Source organism: Leucoraja erinacea, chromosome 31, assembly GCF_028641065.1.
Source record: "Leucoraja erinacea ecotype New England chromosome 31, Leri_hhj_1, whole genome shotgun sequence".
NCBI classification, from domain to species: Eukaryota; Metazoa; Chordata; class Chondrichthyes; order Rajiformes; family Rajidae; genus Leucoraja; species Leucoraja erinaceus.
Genome location: NC_073407.1, coordinates 17,895,587 through 17,922,408, shown reverse-complemented (window position 1 = coordinate 17,922,408; position 26,822 = coordinate 17,895,587). Strand labels below are relative to the sequence as shown.

The following is a 26,822-nucleotide window of genomic DNA, read 5'->3' as shown; positions in this document are numbered from 1 at the left end:
TTTTTGAGTCTGCTCCTCACGTGGATTTTAAACTTATGGTAGAAGGACAGAGACTTTATCTAATTTTTAAGGAAATAGAATGTGCAAAGCTACGAGAAGAGCAAGTACCAGGATTGCTCTTGGGTAGAACTGGTATGAACCTGACAGTCTAAATGGCCTTTTGAGAGATGTAACTCTTCTGTGAAATTGAACAGAAATGAGTGCTGAATGGATTATTCTCTCTTCTGAATCATTCACCAAGGCACTAAATTAGCGTTACCACAGATGCATTTTGGATGGATGACTTAATTTAGTCATGTAGCTCACCTTAAGTGTTTAGTCAGGCAGGCGTTTACTGGTTGTTTTCTGTACACAGGTGTTAAATGAAGTCTATTATGGTGGACCGTAAAACAAATGGAACTGAAATATGAACTATACTCATGCTGGACTATGCTAGAGTCTTGTGTGCTCAACTTTAGGCAGTTAAACCTCCTTAAGAAATATATGGAGCACAGCAGATAAGTTTGGAATTCTTACATTTAGCTTTTAAATACCTTTGCAACTGTAAAATACCTTCACAACTGTAAATGGTTCATATTTATTGGTATCCTGCAGAACATGGCTATATTAAGAGTGACAAGGAATCTGTTGTGGTGCTGGGCAGCTGTTTAGTATCTGCTCAACATGTTCTCTGAATGCTGTCCAATAGTTTGACTGTTTATATCAGACATTATCAGTGCTTTATTTACTAGACAAAAAGGTGCCGGAATGTACCATTAGTAAACATGTGCCACATTGCCAGAAAACAAAATAATGTTTAACTTTTTAGAGGTGCCCACCATCATAAAAAGCCTGGACATTACACACCTCAAACATTCTTCAGTTGGAGATTAAAGTGACATATATTGAAAGGAAGTTAAACCTAGAACATGGAACAGTACAGCACTGGAACAGGCCCTTCTGTCCCCAATGGCTGTGCCAAAAATGATGCCAAGTTAAACTAACAAGTTAAACTAATCTGCTTGCACTTGTTCCATATCCCTCCATTCCCTACATATCCCTCTGAAAGCCTCTTCAACACCACTATTGTATCTAACTCCATCATCACCCCCCGGCAATATATTCCAGGCACCCACCTATCACTATAACTCTTAATTATTAAAATTATTCAGCTGTAGAAATGTTTGATATTTTTAATTCCCCAGCATTGACACAAGGCATTAGGTAAATTAAAACATCTGGGACTTGGCTGTGCCTTGTTTTTTATTTCCCTCCTCAGTTTCTGAGCCTTGGGATGCTGTTGCCATGACTCTAATCTCCTCAGTGACAGAGATCCACTCATTATAGCACATGCCTTCCAAATCTGAAAGAAAATTAGAAAATGCTGGAAATATTCAGCAGGTCAGGCCTCATCTGTGGGAAGAGCAATGGAGCTAATGTTTCAGGTCGAAGACGCTTCATTAGAGACGGGAAGTTCCTGTGCTTCTACTGTTCTATGTTCTACAAGAGCTATATGTGTAAAGGCTCAATAACCATGAGATATACCAAAAAAATTGAATAATTTAAACCTTTATGAAGATAGACACAAAATGCTGGAGTAACTCAGCGGGACAGGCAAGTATGGGTGACGTTTCGGGTCAAGACCCTTCTTCAGACTGAAACGTCACGTGACCCATTCCTTCTACCCAGAGATGTTGCCTGTCACACTGAGTTACTCCAGCATTTTTTCTATCTTCGGTATAAACCAGCATCTGCAGTTCCTTCCTACACATTTATTCCTTTGTGAAATTAGAATGAACGTTAATTAGAATTATCCATGTGGAATTATGTCTAATTTTAAGCAGTTATAACTTTTAAACATAGTAATAATCTCATTGGAAATGCTGTTTTATAACAATTCTTAATTATTACAAATATTCAGTTGTAAGCAATTATTGGTGTGGCAGTAACACCAGTTATGTTATAAACATGGATGATCATTTTTCCTTTTTACTATTGATAACATTGGGTAAATGTATCCTTTTGAGTTGATGAGCCTACAGACCTGATTGTTCTAAGTTTCTCAATTTCAAAACTGAAAACTGACTTTTGTTGCACTTTATAACTTTGGTAAAAAATGGCTTGACTTTCAAGGTGATTAATGATCATGACAAATTTGTAACTTTATTTAGATCAATGGAAATTAATATTCCGTTATTTCATGTTGAGATCAGTCTTTCCTTGGTGCGGATTATTAGGGAAAAGTCTAATACAAAGGAGAGACAATATTGAGCTCAAAACTAGTGTTGAAATAGGGTCCTGACCCGAAGCATCTTCCATACATTTCCCTCCACAGATGCTGCCTGACTTGCTGAGTCCCTCCTATTTTAATTTTTCCCAAGCACTGATGAAATACATCAACTTCCTACAGCATTTTGCTGCATGAACCAGACAGCATGCTATTATTCTGCTTTGAGGAAACTAATAATCAACATTAAATTTTAAAATATTCACCATGTACCTATGTCTTTGAGTGATCTGTTATAAGTTTTCCTGTTTTGTTATTCAAAGGTGATTTGCAGTGAGCTTGTATTGTATATTACTCAGATTTTAATTTTTAACAAAGTTGGACCATGATACAAATTAACGAATCATGATAATTCACTTCTGAAATCTTCCAAATGAGTCATTTAATTGTCCAAATTATGGCAAGGCAATCATTTAAATAATAACAATGGAAACTTAAAAAATTTATATATATCCATTGGAAAGTTCTTATTACTTGTTGTATTTTTAAAACCATGTTTGTATTTTTATGAAATAAAGCTTGCAATGTTTTGTTAACAGCTGGAAATCAGCTTGTCCTTATTATGTCCTGAGGGTGGAAGTGTGGAAGAAATTTTGGTTCTGCTCTGGTCTGGCCAATCTTTAGTTTCACATTATGAAACAAAAACGAATTAGTCCTTCGCATATTTTACGAATTTATTTTGTTGCTCTGATTTTGACATTATAATGAACAATTACAACTCAGAAAAGCTTAGTTAACGGCAAAGTGGGCCTGATATCTGGAAAGGAATGTGAAAAGCATCATCGAAAACAAAATTGTTTCTTTTCTCATCCACTAAATGTTGCACCCTTTATCCTTTATCTCTACACTGTAGACAGATTGATTTTATTCATGTATGGTCTTTTCTTTGACTGGATAGCATGCAAACAAAAGCTTTTCATTGTACCTCTGTACGTATAACAATAATAAACTAAAGTAAACTATCTTTGTTTCCATTGGTCTTTTAGATGTTGCAACAATTCCATAATACAAATGCAGACCTAACATGACGATGTATTGAATTAATTTCTGGTCACCCTCTATGCAAAGGTGGTACTAAGGTACTGAAGAGATTTACTAAAATTTCAGGCATAAAGGATTTCGGCTACATTTTGTTTCTGATACAAATGACACTGCAGAGTAGAAGAGGTCTATTTTACATTTTACATGCTGAGACCTGAAAGCTGATTAAAAACATTTTTAATTCCAGCTTGAGTGTCCTATGTGTTAAAAGGCTGAGATCAACATCTACATGATGCTAATGCTGCGCTGTATCAGATTTTAGCAGCTCGATGAACATTGTGTACCATACAAATAGAAAATAAATGTTTCAGGATAAAATTGTTTGTGCAGTCCAGAATATGCAAGTACAAAGGAGGCTGTTCAATGAGAAGAAACTGAATTTTACACTTACATTTGATATTGCCTCTGCAATGAAGGCAGCAGTCAAACAAGCATAGGATTTTGAAATTGCCCAATGAAAGATCAGAGTGTGACCATGTTCTGGGCTAGCTCTGTGGCATTTCCAAGTAAAGGAAAGAACAAGAATAGCAATAATTATCATTGTGGAAGCACAGCATTCAAATGAGTCTTTGATGTAAAAAGTTGACACAAGGCAACAGTTTACTTGAAAGCCAAGCAAGATGATATCAAACTTGAGGCCAAACTGAGTGAGTGCCTGGAATATGCTGGCAGGGGTGGGTCAAGTCAAGTTTATTTGTCACATACACATACGAGATGTGCAGTGAAATGAAAGTGGCAAAGCTCGCGGACTTTTGTGCAAAAAGACAAACAACCAAACAAACTATAAACACAATCATAAACACGCATATTCTTTTACATAATAAATAATGGAAGGAAAAACGTTCAGTAGAGTTAGTCCCTGGTGTGATAGGCGTTTACAGACCGAATGGCCTCTGGGTAGAAACTCCTTCTCAACCTCTCCGTTCTCACCACATGGCAACGGAGGCGTTTGGAAGCAGATAGGGTAGAAACATTTCAGAGGGTTTTGGGTGGGATATGCTTGGAATGGAGGAATATGGATCATGTGCTGGCTGAGGAGATTTGTTTGTCTTGGCAGGGTCATCACAAACATTATGGGCTGAAGGGCTTGTTCCTGTGTGGTACTGTTCCATGTTCTGTAAAAACCTGATTTACAGGTTGATTCGCATCTGATTTACATCTGAAAATCTGATTTACATAAACACCTGATACAACTTTAATCCTTTGTGAAATTGGAATGAAAGTTAATTACTGTAGGTAGTTGAGCTCAATACTATAGTTGAAGTAGAGTCCTGACGCAAAGTATCATCCACATACTTCCCTTCACAGATACGATCTGACCCACAGCATCCCTCCAATCTTGGGCTTCTCAACCACAGTTGAATTCACAGCATGATTTTCATCACTCTGAACTCCAATCATAATCATACATTTATAGCCAAGTATGTTTTGCAACATACAAGGAATTTGATTTACCATATAGTCATCCCAATAAAAAGCAATAGAACACACTAAATACATTATAACATGAACATCCACCATAGTGGCTCCTCTGCATTCCTCACTGTGATGGAAGGTGAAAAAAAGTTCAATCTCTCCCTTCTTTGTCCTCCAGTGGTCAGGGACCTCCAACCTTCCGTTGACAGGACGATCTTACTCCCATAGCCGGCAGCAGGTCTCCTCGTCGGGGCGATCAAGTTCCTGCATCTGAGGGAAATCTCGGCTCCGCCGCACCGGGCAATCTACCCCAGGTCGGGGCTAGTCATGCGGCTTTTGGAGCTTCCCGATATCAGTCTCAACCTGAGACTGCGAGCTCCTTGATGTTAAAGTTCGCAATGTTAGGAATAGGTGATGTCCGTAAAGATCCCAGGCAAGGAATCGGCTCCGATGTTAAGTCCACAATGTTAGGAATGGGTGATGTTTCGGGTCGAGACCTTCTGAAGAGTCCCACTAAATTACTCCAGCTTTTTGTGTCTATCTTCGGTGTAAACCAGTATCTGCAGTTCCTTCCTACACCTATCTTCATACCGTTGCATTATCAGCTACCCTAGCGTTTTGGAGGTGTTGTTCCTCCAGTTTATGTGCGGCCTTATTATGGGAATTGTGGAGGCCCAGGACAGAAAGGATGTTGTTGAATGGGGAGGGGGAGTTAAAATGTTTTGCAATCCACCGCATGGACCACATGTGTTAAAGTTTCTCTCAAACTCAATAGACAAAAATTGCTAGAGTAACTCAGCAGGACAGGCAGCATCTCTGGAGAGAAGGAATGGGTGACGTTTCGCATCGAGACTCTTCTTCAGAGATGCTGCCTGTTCTGCTGAATAAGCAAGTTCGGTATTCTGAAAAAACGTATTTGACAAATCCCATGATTCCTTTGCGGGAACCGCTGCTCAGCGATTCCCCTTGCTGCACCGACTGAGGTTAGAGCTTCGTGTTGGGGAGAATCGCACCTGCCCTTCCCCACAGTGAGTGGGACCCGAATCCCTCGGCATCGTCACAGGTCACAGAGCGACCTTGGCGGTTGGCCCCCTCGACGCAGGAGCAGTGGAGGGGGAGGGTAGGTGCAATTCTCCCCAGACCCGGAGCTCCAGCCTCAGTCGATGCAGCGACAGGAATCGGTGAGCAGCAGTTCCCGCAAAGGAATACCGAACTCGCTTATTGTTCCAGCTTTTTGTGTCTATCTTCGGTGTAAGATAGTTATATGGACGGGAAGGGAATGGAGGGTTATGGTCTGAGCGCAGGTATATGGGACTAGGGGAGATTATGTGTTCGGCACGGACAAGAAGGGTCGAGATGGCCTGTTTCCGTGCTGTAATTGTTATGTGGTTATATGGTTATCTGTAGTGCCTTCCTGCAGATTTCTCTCGTAAAGTATCCAGGCTCCCGTGACGTAACAGCAGCCGCGTTTGCCCCGGAGCCGCACGCCCCGCCCCCTCCCCGTGACGTCAGGCGGCGACGCGGGTGAGAGGTGACGTCACAGGAGCTGCGGTTGCCCCGGAGCCGGACGCCCCGCCCCCTCCCCGTGACGTCAGGCGGCGACGCGGGTGAGAGGTGACGTCACAGGAGCTGCGGTTGCCCCGGAGCCGGACGCCCCGCCCCCTCCCCGTGACGTCAGGCGGCGGCGTCGTGGGTGAGAGGTGACGCGGCTCGAGCGGCTGGCGGCCGTTGGGAAGATGGTGGCGCCGGGTCGGGGCAAGTGCTCGAGCTCCCGTGCTCTGCTCGCCCTCACCGCCGCCACCTTCACGCTGCTGGGGCAGCTGCTGCGCCATGGACACGCCGCCAGCCTGTACGGCGGGGAGGACGCGGTGGTCATCCTGGAGGCCCAGGCGGTCAAGGCGCTGCTGGCCAACTCTCCCAGCGCCTGGGTGGTGGAGTTCTACTCGTCCTGGTGCGGCCACTGCGTTAGCTTCGCCCCCACCTGGAGAACGCTGGCCCGCGATGTCCGAGGTGAGGCCCGCAGGGGAACTAACACCGTTACCTCGGGGCACACTAAGTGCTCGACTAACTCAGCGGGTCTCCGCAGGTCAGGCGGCATGTGTAGGAAGGGACGGCATATGTTGGTTTTCGGCTCTGAAGTAGGGTCTCGACTCGAAACGTCACCCATTCTTTCTCTCCAGAGATGCTGCCAGTCCCGCTGAGTTACTCCAGCATTTTATGTCTGGACAGGCGACGTGTCGGGTCGGGACTCTTCAGAAGAAAAGAAACCTCGCCTATCCATGATCTCCTGAGAGACCCTTCTTCAGACTGGTTACAAGCTCCTGACCCAAAGCGACACCCAGATGCTGAGATGTTGCCTCGCCCGCTGAGTTTCCCCAGCACTTTGTGTCTTTTTTTGGTAAACCAGCATTACAGTTCTTTATGTCTCCAGTTGCATTGGGATTGTCCCGGAACTGGCTCTGACTGTGAGCCTTGATCTGGGTTATGAATGTTTTGGATTTCCACGTCACTAAAGCCGCAAAACATGCCGTAGCCTCACAATCCGTCTATTAAGAGAGAGAAGAGATTGTAGATGCTGGAATCTTGAGCAAAAAAAAATTGGTGGATTAACGCAATTGATCTGTGGAGGGAGTGGACAGACAAGATTTCAGGTCAGGACGCTGAGGACGTCGACTGTCCACTTACTCCACTGATCCGCTGAGTGACTCCAGTACTTTGTGCGTTTTTTTGTAAATCGTGTGATTATTATGTCTTTACTCTTAGTTGCTCTGAGTGATGTACTTGGTGTGTTGGTGATCAGGAGAATCTGGAGGGATGGAAGATAAGGGGAATGTTGATGGTGAGATGCTGCTGTTCTATGATCTAGATCCACCAGCAGGGGGACCAGGTCAGAGTGTTCCCAAAAAACAGTGTTGGAAGTGTTCAGGCAAAGTGTTCAGGCTGATTGTAGTAGGAAGAGGAAAACTGGTCTCAGATAAGGTGTGGAGTGAAATGTAAAGCCGGAGAAAGGGGTATAACAGCAAATGTCCGCTGTTCACTTCTGCTGGATTGGCACCTTCAGCTCCCTCTTTAATTTACCTTAGTTTCTATCTTTTTTTTAAACTGTAAATCTAGGTAGCTGTGCCTCACGGTCACCCCGACTGGCACAATAAATTGAAGATCAAAACCTGGCCGTTTTCTATGTTTTTAACGGGTGGGAAAGTGGGTGTTTTCCCATCCACTAACATGTACCGGATGTCTAGCATGTCCTCCACTTGAGATTTTCGGTCACGTGGGTGCAGATCTATGCTCCAATGACCTTTCGTGAAATCACCCTATAGTGGAAGGGGACAGAGGGGAACAAGGGATGGGATAGTGAGGAGTGGAAGATGATGTGGTGAGATAATAGATGCACATCAAGGTGGGGATGCTGAGGAGGGAGATATTACAGGTGGGGGTGTTACATAAAATTGGAGAATTCAATGTTCATACCATTGAATTGTAAGCTACATAAACAGAGTACAAGGTGCTGTTCCTCCAATTTGCATAGGGCCTCACTCTGGCAATGGAGGAGGTCACAGACAGAAAGGTTAGTATGGGAAGGGGAGTTAAAATGGTTAGCAACTGGTTTGATCCCGGAGGCCTTGGCAGACACACGCAAGTGTTCGGCGAAATAATCACCTGATCTGCATTTGGTGTTGCTGATGTAAAGAAAGCAGTTCCTTGTATCTACATTTAAATTGGGATTGTCCCAATCATGGTTGTGCATGTCAGACTTTTTCTCTGCTGTTGAACGTTTTGGATTACCACAGCTTTAAAACTATAAAACTTTATTTCACTTTATTTGCAGTCAGAACCTTTATCCCAGATTGGCAAATGTCAAAGACGAGAGAGCATAACTTTATGGTGTTAGGTGCAAAGTTTAAAGGAGATGCGCTGGGCAAGTTTTTGTTTTACAGAGTGGAGGCCTGTAACGCTCTGCCAGGGGTGGTGATGGAGGCAGACACAATACTGGTGTTGAAGATGAGTTTAGATAAGCACATGGATCTGCTGGGAATGGAGAGATATGGATCATGTGCAAGCAGAGAAGATTAATTTAACTTGATATCATGTTCAGTGTGGACTGAAGTGCCGGCACCTGTGCTAAACTGTTCTATGTCTATGTCTAAAACACAACAGGGAGGTTGAGGAAACTGCAATGTGCTGGAGGAACTCAGTGGATCAGGCAGCATCTGGAGCGTTTAGTTTCACAAATAACATGAATTATTATTAAATATGTAAAAGAGAAAATCTGCATGTTTGTACATTAAATATAACTAGTGTTATACCCACCAGTGTTAGGATCTCCCTTTATTTTACATTTGGACCATTGCCATTCATGTGACTCCCTAGGGTGCTATCTGAGGGCTATGCTGTCTGAGGCAATAGACAGTCAACATTTTGGGTCACGACCCTTCAGGCTGATGGAGTAGGGGGGAGATAACTGGAAAAGAGATGTGAGGGTGTTGCAAAACCTGGCAAGTGATAGATGGATGCAGGTGGGTAAGAGGGTTGTTTTGCGAAGGCAAGTCTGAGGAGAGACGTGGCTTTTGTCACAAGTCTGGGTTCGAGTTTCACTGTACCTAAATTGGTACACGTGACAATAAACAGACCTTTGAATCTTTTTGAACCTTTGAATATGGTCAAGCATAGGAATCACAGAGGGGGAGCGGTGAGAGAGGATCTCACAGGACTCCGGTCGGGGAGAGGAAGCAAACCTCTTCAAAGTAGGCATACTTTGAAGAGATTTCGCAGTGAAGCAATAGCAGACACAAGGTACTGCGGGTGCTAGTTGTCCTACTGAGTATTAGACCAGAGTTATTGTCTTCGGCTTTCGGTACAGTGTCTGGTCATATGTTGACTTAATTGGACAATGGTCTCATTCGCCTTTAGCTTACATACAATTATAGTTTTAATCTTAAGTATGGTGATAAATTGATGAATGAAAAATTGACCGTAAGTCAATATTTGTTTGCCAGCGGTTTTTAGTTAAAGATGTTCAAATATATTGAAATGGATGAAGATTAATTTCTGCATTCACCATTTAAAGATTTTGATAGTGGTTTGTGCTTTGGACTACTGTTCAAAGGAAATTGGACATATATTTGAATGTGATTTTTGACAGTACATCTCATGATCAGTGTGGCTTTTTTGTGAAGGTAAAATTCTGACTATTTTAAAAGGTACTTTGAGTAATATGTGTACAGTAAAACATAATGGATAATAGGGGGTCCGTTACTGCTGATTTCCCATTTTTAGTGAGTAGGGTATTATTATTGTATGTAGTTAAAACAAAGAACTGCAGATGCTGATTAATGCACAAAAGGATACAAAGTGCTGGAGTAACTCAGCGCGTTAGGCAGCAGGTTGGAGAGAGGAGGCAAACTTAGAGTTACATGGTCTTTCTGCGTGGAAACGGGCCCTTCGGCCCAACTTTCCCACAACGGACAACGTCCCATCTTCATTAGCCCCACCTGTCTGCATTTGGCACATATCCCTCTAAACCTGTCCTATCTTTGTGTTAAACCTGTCAAATCCATGTAACCTCTGCAAGCCAGGCATTCTACTTTGCTTAGAGAATGGATAGGTGATGTTGGAACCCATCTTCAGACTAATTCGGTCTGCTGAGTTACTCCAGCACTTTGTGCCGCGTCACCTTAAAACTAAGCACCAATGCGTGGTGTGAGGCAGGAGTAGCGTCGGCAAGGTCCATTCACTATAACCAAAGTCCATTATAAAGGAGTTCGTTAAAATTAGTGTTTGTTGTGTTTTCATTGGACTAATTGGAAGCAAAGCTTAAGTTTATCTATTATTTCTCATTTCTTTGGTCCATACTAGTGAATGAAATTAAGGGTTGTCTGTTCTAGGAATTTTGAATGTATATGCATTTTGAATGCTTTTGCAAATGTCTTGAATAATGGCCCAGAATGTAACTATCAGAAATGTTATGTCTTTTACCAGTAACTAGTACAATTGCAGACTTTGCATTTAAATCATTTTCTTTGTATTATGTGGCAATCTATTCATCTAGATTTTCTTTATGTTTTAGTTTTGAGTCTAAAGTGGTGTTATGCATTATTTATGGTTTAGGCTTTTCAATCTGTAAAATTCATAACATGATTTTGGCATCAAGAGCTATGAAGTTCTGGTAAGGTTGATAATTCAAATCCTTAGCCAAGAAAATTGCATCATCCCAATTCTTACTTTTTTCCCCCAAATATCTTGGTTTATTACAGTCATGTGTACCAAGATATAGTGGGACAATTGTTTTGTATGCTCTCAGGCAAATAATATAAAACTTGAGTACAATCATACCAGGCATCAGTACAGAAGATGGAATGGGATACTTATTGTCACAACAAGGCACAACAAGGCATAGTTGCCTCCTTGGTATCCAGGGAGAGAAAGGAATATAGTGTTACAAATATATTTATATTTCAAATAATAAAGTTGATATTGCATAAGCAGCTTTCCATAAGCAGGTTTCGCAAGCAGGTGACAGTGGTAATGATTCAATTTGTTATTTTAGTTCGACAAGCTTGCACCAATTCCTCTGTATGTTCTCTGATGTCGTCTTACACAAGCAATGCGAGAGCTGCAGCTGATTTCAGCAGATATAGCAACGCTCTTGTGCATTAACTCTATTCTATGTCATAGTTTTTCTGAATTTAAGTGTTAACAACTTGCCCAAATGTAAAATTAATCTGGGCTTTGTAAGTACAGTCCACAATAGTGATAAATTGTTGAAAAATTAGTTGACAAGTTTGATTTGAATGTACACATATGTAAGCATCTTTTATTGGGAGATGTCCTATTTCTGTTCTCATGGAAGTACCCCTATTTCAATGGGCTTCTGTACGTAAGTGGAAATAATAGTTATTGGAGACACAATACTGAAATCATTTATTTCATTTCAATACAATTATACTAAAACTGTTACTGTTTTCCTCTTTGTTACGATTTGATGTTCATCTGCTTCTTGTATACATAATTGGGGTTGATGTCAGTGAATCTTATTCTCTTATATGCTCTACCTGTACAGCAGAATACAGGCAAAGTGTCACTTATTATGTTGACTAGAAGTTTCAATTTTGGTGGAAGTGCTGAGAGTTTTAGATGATTCAGGCCACAAGGAACTTACTAACTATGCCTTGCACATTCTAATCCAAATTGTTGATGTAGATTAAAAACAATAATCGTACCAGTATCAACCCTTGAGGCACACTATTAGTCACAGGCTTCCAGTCCAAAAAAATTATATATTCCAACATCACCCTCTGCTTCCTTACCATCAAGCTAATTATGTATCCAATTAGCTAGTTCTTCCTGGAATCCATGCGATTTAACCATCCAGAATTGCTTAATATTTGGAATCTTATCAAAGATCTTGCTGAAACCCATGTAGACTATGTCTACAGCTCTGCCATTATCAACCTTCTTAGTTACTTAAAAAATCTCAAATTTGTGAGTCACAATTTCCCACCCACAAAGCTGTGCTGGCTATCCCTAATCCATCTGACTTTCCAAATACATAGATATCTTATCCCTCAGAATCACCTCCAGTAAGTTGCCTGCCATGGATATCAGGTGAATAGATGTTAAATGGCTTATTTACATAAGATGCGCCAAGACCGGAAGAACAAGTTGACGATGTAAGTCAACAGTTACCTTTCAGCTTGCAGAATTTTTTTCATGCTGCTGTTGACTGGTATTGCAGTAGAAAGAAATGTGCAAAGCTAATACTTTACCACTTAGCAGCTTTGTAATTACGTTGTTACTATCGCAGTGAACATTTTCAAGTTGCTATCAAAAGAGCAAAGCAAAAACACTGTGAATATTTTGTCTTGTTTTAAGTTTTCAGCTCAATGTAATGCATCAGTTGTATTCTCCATACTTTGATGTAAGCAGTATTAAAGGAATGCTTTAATTTTTCATCTTAGTTCCAAACTCCATTTAACTATTGCCAGTTAATGCTTGTGTCTACACATGACATAGATACTATTTCTTCCGTTTTGGTAGTGGGGGAGTGAGTGCACACTTTTGTAATTTAGTGATGTGACACCTCATCAGTGCCAGGTTAATTGGATTCCAGACAATTACATCATTAGATACTGGCAATTCATATTTCAGCAATGAGCTGTGGGGTAAGATATTAAGCACTCACCTTATGAAAGCCTTTTTAGGATTCTTCTGAAACTCTATCTTACAAGAAATGACTTGCTTCACTGGCTTATATCCTATGTTTGTGGATATATTTTTCCTTCCTTTGCTTTCCGACTACTTCCAAAGGTGCTGCCACTATCTGCTGGAGTAAACTCAGTGGCTGACTTGCTGAAGAAGGGTCTCGATCCGAAAAGTCACTCATTCCTTCTCTCTTTTATTCAAATCGTTTGCTATGTCGCTCTTCAAGGGAGATGGTAAATGCATTTCGTTGTCGCTGTACTGTCCACTGACAATGACAATTAAAATTGAATCTGAATCTGAATCAGAGATGCTGCCTCACCCGCTGAGTTATTTCAACATTTTGTGTCTACCGCTGACTTGCTGAGTAATTCCAGCACTTTGGGTTTTCCTCAAGATTCCAGCATCTGTAGTTCCTTGTGTCACTATTCTACTGCCACTATATGTTGTATTTGCTCCACCAAGCTGGTGTGAGGTAGAATCTTTGTTTCTCTTATGATTTTGTGTTGTTACTTCTAATGCATGGGGACAGGGTTCGAGGGATGGAAATTGTCACTTCAATTGAACACAATGAATAAAGTGTCCTACTGCTTGTTTATGCTTCCATATATACAGCATAGAATGTATTGAGTAATGAGATGATTGTGCAAACTATAATTAGCGTCTAGATGTCTGATTCCTGAAAGATTTGTTTACTGGGAAAATACTTACAAAGATGGCAACTGTTTTTAAAATGTGCTGCTCATTGATCCACATATTGCTTGGGTATATGAAGGCAAATTAATTGGCACCAAATATATATAGGAGATGAATATATTTTTTTTATTTTAAAGTGCTCCAGGAAGGCATCTTAAAATTCATTTTGTTTTTCCTGTAGTCCCTAAAATGTGAATTTGCTGGTCCCAGCCAGTATGATGTTTTTTTTAAAAAACAGAATACAAACCTATGCAGTTTCCTAATCTACCTCAAGTATATGACATTATACTTGTCCTCAGTAGATGACTCTTTAAGTCACATCAAAATTGGCAAGCAATTTTATTGCTTTGGTGAAAGAACTGATAGTACCTTTTATTATCTCAGGCGTTCTTTAGGATAAAACAGAATTTTGATCGTTTTTCAAGTGATACAACGTCATAGATATAGATCTCAAACTACAGCCACGTTTTTGTTATCTGCAAATGAAATTTACACAATTTGAAACAGAAAAATTGTCAGAAGGGTAATCTGGGGAATGCTACATATTTCTGCCCATAACTTCGAGTGCTATCAAACATATATACTATATTTACAACCCTCCAATTATGTGCAGTGTGTTTGAATTTATGTGCAATTCTCGAAGCAGTTTGGCTGAGTTTATCTCAGGAGCTTTGATTTTTCGCCTTCAGCTGCAGGTCTGAAATTATTTTTGTGGTGATCTTTTTTCCTGAGTGATTCTGTGAGAAGGGAGGGGATAGGGCAACCAGTGATCTCTGCGCTGTCATTTACCCTCTGAAGCCAGTAATTTCTCCATGTGAGCAAACCATGCATTATTGAATGTACTATAATCAATTATTCAGCAGCAGTTGACCTGCGAATGGACCCTATGATCATTATTACTTTGGTCCTCTGTCGTGTTACCTCACTATTATCACCATAGCACAATAATTAAAACAAGTTTTTGACCCATCCACACACTCCAATCCCTGAGGGGGACTATTGCTGTGCCTCCTAAATACAATATTTTTGTTTTCCTGGTGTTCAGAGCCAGATTGTTTTCCTAACGGTCTTGCTAACTGCCTCGTCTCACCTTTGATTGCATTTTTTTAACACCATGTGCCGTTACAGCAAATTAACGTGACCTTTTAATTGGATTTCAAAGTTATCGGTTTAGAGACAGTATATGAGGGGGCTTGCAGATTAACCGGTACTCAACCTGCATTTAAGGAGAGGTGGGGGGCAAAGTCTCATTCTATCCTTTGTTCCAAGACATCTCAAAGACAGTTTTTCGCTGACAAATTAAAGCATTGTCAGCAGTGTTAAAAAATGCTACAGATTTCTGCCCAGTCTTGGTTAATCTTAATCCCTGTATTTTTAGTAATTACAACAATTATGCAGTTCTTTAGTAATTTGCAATATAAGTTTGGCATTTACTCCCAGGAGCTCTGATTTTTCCTTTCAGCTGCCTGAAATTATTTTTATGTGGCTTTTTTCCTGAGTGATTCTGTTGAGAAGGAAAATATACTTTTCCAGTTCTAACTCATTTACCTACCAGTAATTTCTCCTTGTGATCAAACCTGGCATTATTGAATGTACTATAATCAATTATTTTACAGTTGACCTGCGAATGGACCATATGATCATTATTACTTTGGTCCTCTGGAGTCTTACCTCACCAAGCACAATAATTAAAACAAGTTTTCCCATCCAATCCAATCCCTGACATATTTATTAAATAAAATATTTAAGTGTTAATAGCCTAACGGTCTTGCTAACCTTCACCTTTGATTGCATTTTTTTAAACACCATTTGCCTTTACAGAAATTAATGTGACCTTTTAATTGGATTTCAAAGTTATCGGTTTTATCTATTGAGATTGCAGATTAACATTTTCTTTGCATTTAATAAAGCAAATCTCATTCTATCCTTCGTTTCTCAACAGTTTATCGCTGACAATTTAAGCATTAGCAGAAAAAAATCCCGAATTCTTGCCAGTCTTGGTTAATCTTAATTCCTGTAATTTAAGTAATTACAACTATTACCAATTCTCAGTAATTTCTAATATAATTCACACATACTCTCCAAACGTATGCCCGATTCTCAATGTAGTTTTCAACAGCACTCTTATTAAACTTGGTTAATGAAAAAGAGTCAAATCAAGAGTCAAGAGAGTTTTATTGTCATGTGTCCCAGATAGGACAATTAAATTCTTGCTTGCTGCAGACCTTCGAAAAAAAGATTTTGTGCACACTTCGTCTCAAATATCTTTGAATCCTCAAAAAATATAATCTTGTTTAATCCAAAAGGTGCACAATCCCCACAAATTTTGTTTGTTTTCTTCATCATTAATAATTAGCTTCAGCCCTGTGAAACTTTATGCGCTTATTTTCTGTTCTGGACATCTCAAATCAAAGGAAATTGTAGAACTCATCTTACTGTTTGGTAATACTGGAGGTTTAAAAAAAGTTTTGACCTGACTAATAACTAATTTACAATTTTATGAAAGATTCCCCATCTGATAAATAGTTAAGTACACTTATCTCACCTTCTCCTCAGTGGCTTTATCTGGCCACTGGCAAGTGCTAAATTTGTATTGGAAAATAATGAAGTAAACTTTTCTTTGCAGATTGGGAATTGGCAATCAGGGTCGGTGCGATGGATTGTGCCGAGGAGAAGAATTTTGCCGCATGTGCAGACTATGGTATTCACTTCTATCCAACGTTTCGGGTAAGGGCACACCTGTTGACGAAGTAATACTTTGTATAGTGAATGTGTGTAGTGTATCTTTGTGTAGTGAATCATTCTTTGCAAACTTGCATATTTGAAATTAAAGTGAGATTTTTATTTATTCGTTTTTTCAGTTCCTTGATGTGCAGTCTTTTCTGCTGAAATGTAAGAATGTTTAGCTAATATTGTGGGTGGAGAGAAATACAAGCTTTATAATTGAGAACCGACTTAACAGTACCTTTTCTTTACATTGTGAAACGTGCATAGTAACTAGAACTGTTAAAGGTTAGTTTTAGTTTAGTTTATTTATTAATGTGGTTTATTGTCCTGTAAGCCACCTATGACTTTGAAGTTTGACTAAATAAATACATTTTTCCAATCTAATTTATTATCAAACTATTTTGGCTGGTGAGCCCTGTATATTTATCGTCTCTGTTGAAGCAATGAGAGACTGGCCCACTTTTTCCCAGTCATGCTGTATCTTTTGGTTTAATATGTACTTCTTGCCAGAGCTATACCAGAGATACACAGATGACCAGCATGCAGCTTAGTTAGTCTCTCACTGGATAAATTCCCTGCAGCATAAACTTATCAGAGCGATAAGTTAGGTGCAGAGTATATCATGAAGAAAGAAGTTCCCCTGAACTAAAATTATGCAAATCTTCTCAGCACTCCCGAATCAAAGGGTAAAAGTCAATGTTTCCTGATTGATATCAGTAAAATAATCTGTTATATATGTGAACAAAATTGGGGGAGATACTTGTCCAGAATACTTTGTGACTGTCATGCCACCAGGCAGAAAAAAGGTCCAGAACCCCTTTCTATTGTAATAAACCTTGTAATGGTGAATTGTACAGAAATTAATTTATTGCTATTTTGAAATTTGAAAATTTAATTCTCAATAAATATATGCACTTTCTAATTTGATTTACATTTACATTACTTGGATAACAATAACTTTTTTTTTGTCCCATTGTCGCTGGAGGAACTCTCTGAGGCACCACAACAGTAATGCCAATGACGATTGGTCTGTGTTGTGAGTGTGATATTGGCTTAAAGACTATTTATTTGCCTTGACATGTTATTTGATCACCTGTAAAGGTCTGGTCGAGATTATAGCCTTTCTCCCATCGGCAGCTATTGAAGGAAGGAGGAAGTTTAACATCATGAATTAGGTCAAGATGGTATGCTTCTGCCCGACTCTCTACAAGATTACCATCCTCGTTGGTTTCTTTATAGCCCCATGAGGTGCTGTGACTGTTGAAATCCCCAATGGTAACATTCATGTGTTGGTAACTGATGGTTTGTTCTTCAAAGGCAAATGAAGAGCCTGGCGGTTTGTAAACAGAGCTCACATTTAGTTTTCTCCAGGTTCACAGCAAGGATTTCTATGTTGTCCCTTTCTGTCATTGAAGTCTGGTTGATAATTAGGTCTCTTTTACTGAAGATAGTGCTGCCATATTTCTCATGTGGCCTTTCAATGACTAGCTTCATTCCAGGGATCTTAGGTGGATGCTGTTGCTGGCCTCTGTGGGTCTCTTGTAGACATAAGACATCACAGTCATTCTCATTGCAGAACTTTCCAATTAGTTGTTGTTTTGCAGATGAAAGCCCCTCGGCATTGATGACATGGCTTCTGGCGACAATCAGTGGGAGCCATCACTTGTTAAAACTTGATAGGCTGGTGCTTGTAGCTTTGCAGGAGTTGGTACAATAGATACAGTAGATGATGGTGGCCTAGCTCAGGACGCTTAGAATTCGCTCAGGACACTTCCCATTTCCAGCCCCGCGAATTGGATTATTCTGCTATGGGGCTGTTTATCAACATGAGGACCAAAGTTGTGCCAATGAAAGTCAAAGAAGCCATTATGAGGCTGAGAAACAAGAATAAAACTGTTGAAAACATCAGCCAGACCAAAATCAACTGGTTGGTACATCAGTAAGAAGAAAGAGATGGTGAACACTGGTGAGCTGACTGATCGCAAAGGGACTCTGGAACTCTCTGCCACAGAGGGTAGTTGAGGCCAGTTCATTGGCTATATTTAAGAGGGAGTTAGATGTGGCCCTTGTGGCCAAGGGGATGAAGAGAAGGCAGGTACGGGATACTGAGTTGGATGATCAGCCATGATCATATTAAATGGCGGTGCAGGCTCGAAGGGTCGAATGGCCTACTCCTGCACCTAATTTCTATGTTCTATGTTTCTATGACTGGCAGGCCAAGGAAGACCTCCACAGCTGATGACAGAAGAATGCTCTCTGTAATAAAGAAAAATCCCCAAACACATAATAGGTGCTGTTTTTTTTAATTTGCTCTCTGAACTGACACTATATGGGCTGATTATATGGGCATTTCAAAGAAATTCTATCTGGAATAGCTGTACTAACAATTTTCTTCAACTTTCAAGAATTGGCATGTGCCTTTGGAACATATAATTTGAGGACTATATCACATTGTGTTTTCTCATGGGGATTAAAATGCATTTCTACTTTGATTTTCTTGACAGTGCCACCACAATTGTGCAGAATTGCTTAATGTGGTTGGAAATTAACTATTGCCAGTTAAAGGACATGGCTACTAGGAAAAGGTTGTTGCTTATCACAATTTTGGGTGAGATTAACCCTGAAGGTGAATTTTTGGAACAAATGTGCCTTGCCAAGTTTCTTACTAATTTTCACAATTGAATGTACTTATTGGGTAAATGTGAAATATTTGTTTTAAATCCACAGACTCTTGTGTGTTTTCAGTAAGAAATCTGTTGTTATTATCACTCATTTTTCACCTTGTTCCCTTGCAGTTCTTCAAAGCACTCGTGGGTCAGTTCGCAACAGGAGAAGATTATTACGGTATGGTACTAATGAGACAATTATTGAAGAATTTCTATATCTAGCAGAAAATTGTAGAAAAGGCATTTCATGTTTCCTTCAATTTAAATGTATAACATTAGAAGCACAATACTAGTTCAATCAAGAATTTGAAATTGTGCAATTTGGATATGGATAACTCTGATATTAAGTTACAACTGTGGGCAGGTATTTGAATTTGCGACTGCAACATAAGTGGTGCCTTGCATTTAAATACTCTATCTCTGTAGAACTATAGCTGTTTCCTTTTCTATTTATTGGAAGGTGGCTGAGATTTATTTTTGTATTCATCTACCAATCACCTAAACAATTCGATCTAACCACCCTCTGAAATGGTGTTTAATGCTTTCAGAAAGTATTCAGACCCCTTCACTTTTTCCACATTTTGTTATGATACAGCCTTATTCTAAAATGGATTAAAAAATTTTTTTAATCAATCTACACACAATACCCCATAATACAAAAGCAAAAACAGGTGTTTGGAAATGTTTGCAAAGTAATTATACAGAAATAACGGAAATATCACATTTATATAAGTATTCAGACACTTTACTCAGTACTTTGTTGAGGCATCTTTGGCAGCGATTACAGCCTCAAGTCTTCTTGGGTATGTGCTACAAGCTTGGCACACTTGTATGAGGCGACCATACTGAGGCTGTGACTAGTTTCCAGAATGCAGGAACTCCTCACGACCATGAAGGCAACTCCCCGGCGACTATGTAGCGACTGCATAGTCTCCTGCAGTTGCCTAGGTGGGACAGGCCCATATGGTTTACTTTTATGATAATGCTCATGAAAAATGGATTAGGGAACTCATTAAAATCTGTGAATATTTGTTTTGCAGGACCAAACAAAGAGTTACAGACGTTCCGACATACCATGATTGATTTTCTACAAAATAGTACATATCCAAACAAGCCCCCTGCTTGCCCTGTGCTGGAACCAGCCAGGTATTGTTAAAAGTACCCGCTTTTAAGTAATAACATCAATGATTTTTCTGGTGACTAATAATTACCTTGGTACAAGATTAGAGAAATGTTGCTTTTTACATATTTGAAGAGGGTGCCCCCTACTGTTACTTAACTTTGTGGCAGGCTCTTCATTTTTACGGAGATGTGTATATTCTAACATACAGCTACATTTTATTTTCTCGCATCGCTTTGCAGCAAATCAATTACTCTGATTTGGCCTTTCTTTTGGTCAATTAGGAAATGAAAGAGCAATTCCTTGAGAATTACTTTATTATTTTATCTTGTGCCTTTCATGTGCAAAATTCTCTTTGTTTCCACAACATTAATTGATTAAATTCCTTGTATACAATCTTATTGATGTTGATTTCTTACAATATACTAAAAGGAACTGTCCTTCATAGTATTTAGACATGCCAGACCTTAAGATCATTGCTTCATTTTTCTGTCCTAATGCTATTAATTGAGGTCTTAGTAATTTTGCTGAACGACCACGAAATCTGTTGAATGATTATTTTTCAGATGAGATAAATGTTCCTCTTGTTCCTACCCTAATAAACAGCAAAGCCAATTTGAAAGGTTAAGAATGTTGATGGAGCCAGGAAAAGATTCTGAGTTGGGTGAATGAGCTCCAAAGTCACATAACCTACTAGGAATTGTTTCGGTGTGCTCTTTGAGCATTTATTTTTGTTCAGGAAAGACGGTGTTGTATTTGAAGGCTGTCAGAATTTGCTAAACTATAATCATGCAGCTAATCTTCAGAAGATGAACCAAAGAAATTGATCATACTGAAAATCAAATATCATGGATGTTGTAAAGCTTGCTGTTTAGTTTAGAATTCCACCATTCACAAACAAGAGTTCTCAAGTTTTACTAAATATATTTAATGTTCTTTACAGAAATTTAGAACATCAATATAGTTCAATATTCCTTTACTTAGTTCAAATTTACAAAATTACCTGTGGCATCTATCTAATGTTTTGTTATAATTAGAAAAGCAGTCTTCTTGGGAGATGCCTTGGTATGTATTTTTGTTCCAACTGTCATCCTCAAAAGTATTTTAAATGTGTTTCTCTCTTTCAGCTCCTTTTCTATCCTATCAAACTTGGGTAAACACCAGAAGCATTATACTGCTGTTATCTTTGAAACAGCGTCGTCATATGTAGGTCGGGAGGTAAGTGATTTTTTTTTAACATTTCGTTCCAAATTCTTTTCTGCTTCTCCATTTCACCAAAAATGGAGGATATCGTCCCTTGCATCAAATATTGTTTTGCATAAGTGAAAATGAAGAATGGGTGTCAAGTAACCTTGTTGGTTTAAAAATTAATCTGAGGATTCATGAATGATGAATGCCTTTGTCAGTGAACAGGCCAGCAGTGCGAATAAGCACGTGATCATACATGTAATTGAATCTGTAAGCAAAAACCTAAGCAATCAATGTCTGGCTTTCTTTGTGGCAAAGTTAGAAACTTAAATAACATATGGTTTACCATAGCAATGTGAATGCAAGTTAAATTCAGTTACACAAAGTTAAATGATTTTATTTCAAAGTGTTAAATTATTTTCTGTGGAATTAGTTTGAATAAAAGTGCCAGTTTGGTTTGTTGGATGGCACATTCCATTTGACTCATCTGTATACCAGGTACTTGGCTCTTTGGCTTAGAAGCTGAATCCAGACTCTTTGTATGACAATATATCTGGGCAGACTGCTGGTATTCATAATGTTTAGAGCAAATAGACCATTGATTTAAAAAAAAAAAAAAAAAATTTAACTCTTTGAAAATAACCGTGCTATGATGATGTTTACAGGTGTGTGTTATCTTCTAATAGGTGATACTTGATTTGATGCAGTATGAAAATATTGTGGTAAAAAGAGCAGTGAATGCTGATGAAAAGTTAATGGGGAAACTAAATATTACTTCAGTGCCATCCTGTTACCTGTTCCATCCCAATGGCTCTCGTGGATTGATTTACACGTGAGTGTGCAAGTTACTTTTTAGCGCTGTAAAAAATCTTAATCTGACCAGATCATACAGACTAAAATGGAGTGGGGAAGAAACAAAACCATAATGCATTAGGGACCCAATGTCCGATGTTGTAAAACAGGAAACACAACACATACCTGATCTTTTGAATGAAAAATATATATTTTGCAGTGACGTTACTATTTGTGACGGGAAAACCTCTCTTCATCACACTTGTATGCAATGTGAAGTGGGTTTTGGAAGGTATTTCCTTTTTAAACTGGAAGTGAATTTGAGATGGAAGGTGAGAGAAATATATGCAACAAATTAAATTTAAATTCAATTTATGAAAGTAAGCATGCAGGTACAGCAGGCAGTGAAGAAAGTGAATGGCATTTTGACCTTTATAACAAGAGGAATCTAATATAAGAGCAAAGAGGCCCTTCTGCAGTTGTACAGAGCCCTAGTGAGACCACACCTGGAGTATTGTGTGCAGTTTTGGTCACCTAATTTGAGGAAGGACATTCTTTCTATTGAGGGAGTGCAGTGTAAGTTTACAAGGTTAATTCCCGGGATGGCGGGACTGTCATATGCTGAGAGAATGGAGCAGCTGGGCTTGTACACTTTGGAGTTTAGAAGGATGAGAGGGTATCTTATTGAAACATATAAGATTATTAAGGGTTTGAACACGCTAGAGGCAGGAAACATGTTCCCGATGTTGGGAGAGTCCAGAACCAGGGGTCACAGTTTAAGAATAAGGAGTAAGCCATTTAGAACGGAGATTAGGAAACACTTTTTTTCACAGAGAGTGGTGAGTCTGTGGAATTCTCTTCCTCAGAGGGCGGTGGAGGCAGGTTCTCTGGATGCTTTCAAGAGAGAGCTAGATAGGGTTCTTAAAAATAGTGGAGTCAGGGGATATGTGGAGAAGGCAGGAATGGGGTACTGATTGGGGATGATCAGCCATGATCACATTGAATGGCGGTGCTGGCTCGAAGGGCCAAATGGCCTACTCCTGCACCTATTGTCTATTGTCTAATTAAATTTTCGTTCTTGGGAGCGTTTGCAAATTTGTGTCCAAAATCCTCTGTTTCTGGTAATCACTTGTTAATTCAGCCTAGATTTTGTTATTGTCATGCTTGTAAAATACCAACATTATTATACCGTCTATAGAAAAATCTGGAGAGTGTTTAAACACAAAGTATGATTCCTTGTTCCACCACAATTTTTTTTAAACCTTCCTTCAATGAAACTAACAGAATCAAATTAACTCAGTAAAAAACAAAAATGTTGTCTCCGATCTGTTCTTGTAGCCGCAGTATTTATGTGGCCAACCAGTTGAGTTTTTGATGGCGCTCCCCTGTTGATGGGGTGGGGGAGCTAGGGGGAGGGGGGGGGGGGGGGGGGGGGGGGGATTGAGGGGAACTTGCTAAAAAAAGCTGCAACCAGTATTGAAAATCGGGCAATTATGAGCTAATATTTTCACTTCTGATCTTGTGATGAAGCAATGAAGTTGTGCAGCTCACTGCCCTGAGAAACCTCTGCAGCGATGTCCTGGGACTGGGATAGCTGACCTTCAACAAACACAACCATCTTCCTTTGTTTACACACCCGTAGTAAGAAATTACTTTTGGAAATTTATTTTAGCCTGAAAAATACATATCTAAACTTTTATTTGTAACATTCTTCTGGAGATATTTTACTCTGCTATTGAATTGTCACACTATTATTGCTCCTTTGTTCCCCAGATTATATCCTTTAATGTCTCTCAGACTGTGGGCTAGATATGTTTCTTCAAATATCCTTCACATTCAGTCCCAAGGAAAAACTCTTCATTAATGGTCCCAATAATGAAAACTAAATTAACAAAATGTGCCACTCTCGAGGTAATACAAACTTGGTGAATACCAATTCCTGTTCTGAACCATTGAAATTTGATCTAAGTTCATTGGAAATTTTGCAACCAACAAATAATACAAATGGGGTTTTTTCTGGTGGGTTTGAATGTAAATTATTTTCAACTTACATTATGCATATGCTAGAAATTCGCCTGAAATTCCCCTGAAACTAATTTTCTTTACCACAAATACAACCAAATAAAATATATTACTACTATTTAAACGAGCTATTGAAACTTCATGCTGAATGTAGGTTTGCTGTGCATATTAAAATGCTGATTGTTCTCAAGCATTAATGCTTGCCGAATCTTTATGAGTGTAATGTAACATGCTGTTAAACATTTGTTGGCCATTTCGCATGGATAAAAGCAGATTATCCTGAATGACTTGCTGATATATGTGGACTGCCTCGATCTGGCATCAGTTTATTGATGTAATTCATAATTTATAAAGGAACTGGAAAGTTAGATATTTATTTTTCAGGCTAAAATAAATTTCGAAACGTAATTTCTTGGTAATCCATTTTGGTAATCTATTTTTTGCTTTCTTGATCTATTCCTATACTATAAGTTGAGAGATACAGTTTAAGCAATTAAACTTTAATAATTTAAAAACAGGATGCATCTTTGTAGGCAGAGAATGTTACAGTATGCACTAGTGCTTTTCTCCTCATAGGTTTTCACATTTTCTTCTTTACCTCCAATAGTTTGTGAAAGTGTTCCACTTAAAAACACAATTCATTTTTTTTCTAACCTCTACAATTGATAACATTTTATTTTGATTTGTTATCCTTTACATAGTCTTGTTCCACAAATAAATTAATAACCATGCTTGAATTTAATCTGTCAAAACATTGCAGACTTCAGTCCTTATACAAGGAAGGTATTGTAAATGATGGTTAAAATTACATTTTATTGCCATCTCCTTAGGGAATATTGACCATAGATTTTCATATTTGGGACTTTATTAATGTCTTGAATGATTTTTCTAATTTCTAATTTTGATATCTAATGGAAAAAATAGTTTGCAGTTTGCTTAGTTTTTAGTGACCATTGTATAATTTTTCATCAGTTCAGGCTGAACCTTTTTTAATAACACTTGGAACATAAAATCACATTTATGCAAGTGATAATTTGAACGATTTGCACAATGTATCTTATTAATCCACCACTAAACTACTCCGTGCTTGAACTTTGGTAATGAATTTTGCAAAACTTTTAAGTATAATTACGTAGACACATCTTTAGGAATCTTTTGAAAATGCTGAAGGATAATATCAAGCAGGAAGGTGATGGCAATATGCATTTTAGAATTGAACGATTACTCTTAACTCTTTTTTTTACAATAGGCAAAGGTCGTTACGATCATTCTATACTTCCAATTTAAAGTCATTGCCGGGTGTAACCAAGAGATTACCTATCCAAAATGTAGTGTCAGTGAGACCAAAGGAAGATACGATAGCTGCCTTAAAGCCCTGGAAGGACAATGACCAGTAAGTATTTATTTCAAAACTTGATGGCCTCTAGCCTTTAACCAAGTTGCCTCTGCCTTGGAGAACTGTAGATGCTCATACTGAAATTAAGAAGAGTTTTGTACGCAGAGAATAAAGAATTATGAGAACAAGCAGGGATAGTGGAGGTGAAGAGTCAACCATAATTCTAATGTATAGTTGAACAGGGTTGAGGGTCTACTTTGCTGGCTTCAAAGCATGATTAGCAAGTTGACAGTAAATGATGGAATTGGACAGTATATCTTTAGAAATTTGTTTGAGTATTTGATGGCATACCAGATCCTTATAAACTTTGAAGAAAGTAGAGGCACAGTCTTTGTGATTATATCTATGTGCTGGGCCCAGGGCAGGTCATCTGAGATGTTAACTCTCAGGAATTTGAAGCTGCTAACTCTCTCCACTGTCACCCTACCAATTAAAACTGGAAAGTAGTCTCCCGACTTTCCCTTTCTGCAAACGATGATTGGTTTTGTTTATGGTTTTGATGATGTTGAGCAAGAGGTGGCTGTTACAGCACCATATAACCAAGATATTCCATCTCTCATCATCTGTGATTCAGCTAACAGCAGTGGTGTCATCAAATTTTAGGATGGTATTGGAGCTGTACATAGTCACAGAGTCGTGGGTGCAAAGAGAGTCGAGCAGGATGGTAAGCAAACAGCCTTGAGGTGCACCCGTATTGCTGGTCAATGAGGAGACGATGTTACCAATTCCGTACTGATGGAGATCTGCTGATTATGAAGTTAAGGATCCGCGCCAACAGCTTGTCTCATCTTTGTCTTCTTTTCCTGTTTTGGTTTGTGTTTACTTGTATGTTTTTAGTGTACCTTTAGTTTTTATATTGTGTGAGGGGGATGGGGGGTTTGGGGGGGAACCTTTTTTATTTCTTTCCTCGACGGAGATGCGACTTTTTCCATCGTATCTCCGTTTGCACTGCGGCTTTAACATTGTGGGGCTGGCGGACCCTTTGTTAGGGATCGACTGTGGGAGCTCCAACCACAGGAGCTTCGACCGCCCCGATCGTGGGAGCTTTGATCACCCCGACTGCGGAAGATTCGATTGCCCTGACCGCGGGAAGAAAGAAGGTATAGGTTATTTGCCTTCCATCACAGTGGGGAATGTGAGGTCGCCGAAAAATCATGATGGACGTGCTGCCTGCACTGGTGAGGACTCGGATTGAGTGGAGTGATCTTGGTGTTTTGTGGGGACATGGCTCCATGAGGACATCCCGGAGTCTAGTGTGAGTGTGGACGGATTTCTGACTTCGGGCGGACAGCG

At 39.3% G+C, this 26,822-nt stretch overlaps 1 protein-coding gene across 1 annotated transcript in view; it reads left to right on the top strand.

Moving 5' to 3' along the window:
- Positions 1-6,393: 6,393 nt before the first annotated feature.
- The window catches only part of qsox2 (quiescin Q6 sulfhydryl oxidase 2), a 41,842-nt gene continuing 21,413 nt past the window's right edge, over positions 6,394-26,822 (top strand). The window contains exons 1-7 of the mRNA XM_055660137.1: positions 6,394-6,733; positions 16,245-16,345; positions 19,141-19,189; positions 20,052-20,157; positions 21,259-21,349; positions 22,006-22,151; positions 25,383-25,526. Of these exons, the coding sequence (XP_055516112.1) occupies positions 6,460-6,733; positions 16,245-16,345; positions 19,141-19,189; positions 20,052-20,157; positions 21,259-21,349; positions 22,006-22,151; positions 25,383-25,526 (911 nt within the window). The 5' untranslated portion in view covers positions 6,394-6,459. The remainder of the gene's footprint in view (positions 6,734-16,244; positions 16,346-19,140; positions 19,190-20,051; positions 20,158-21,258; positions 21,350-22,005; positions 22,152-25,382; positions 25,527-26,822) is intronic.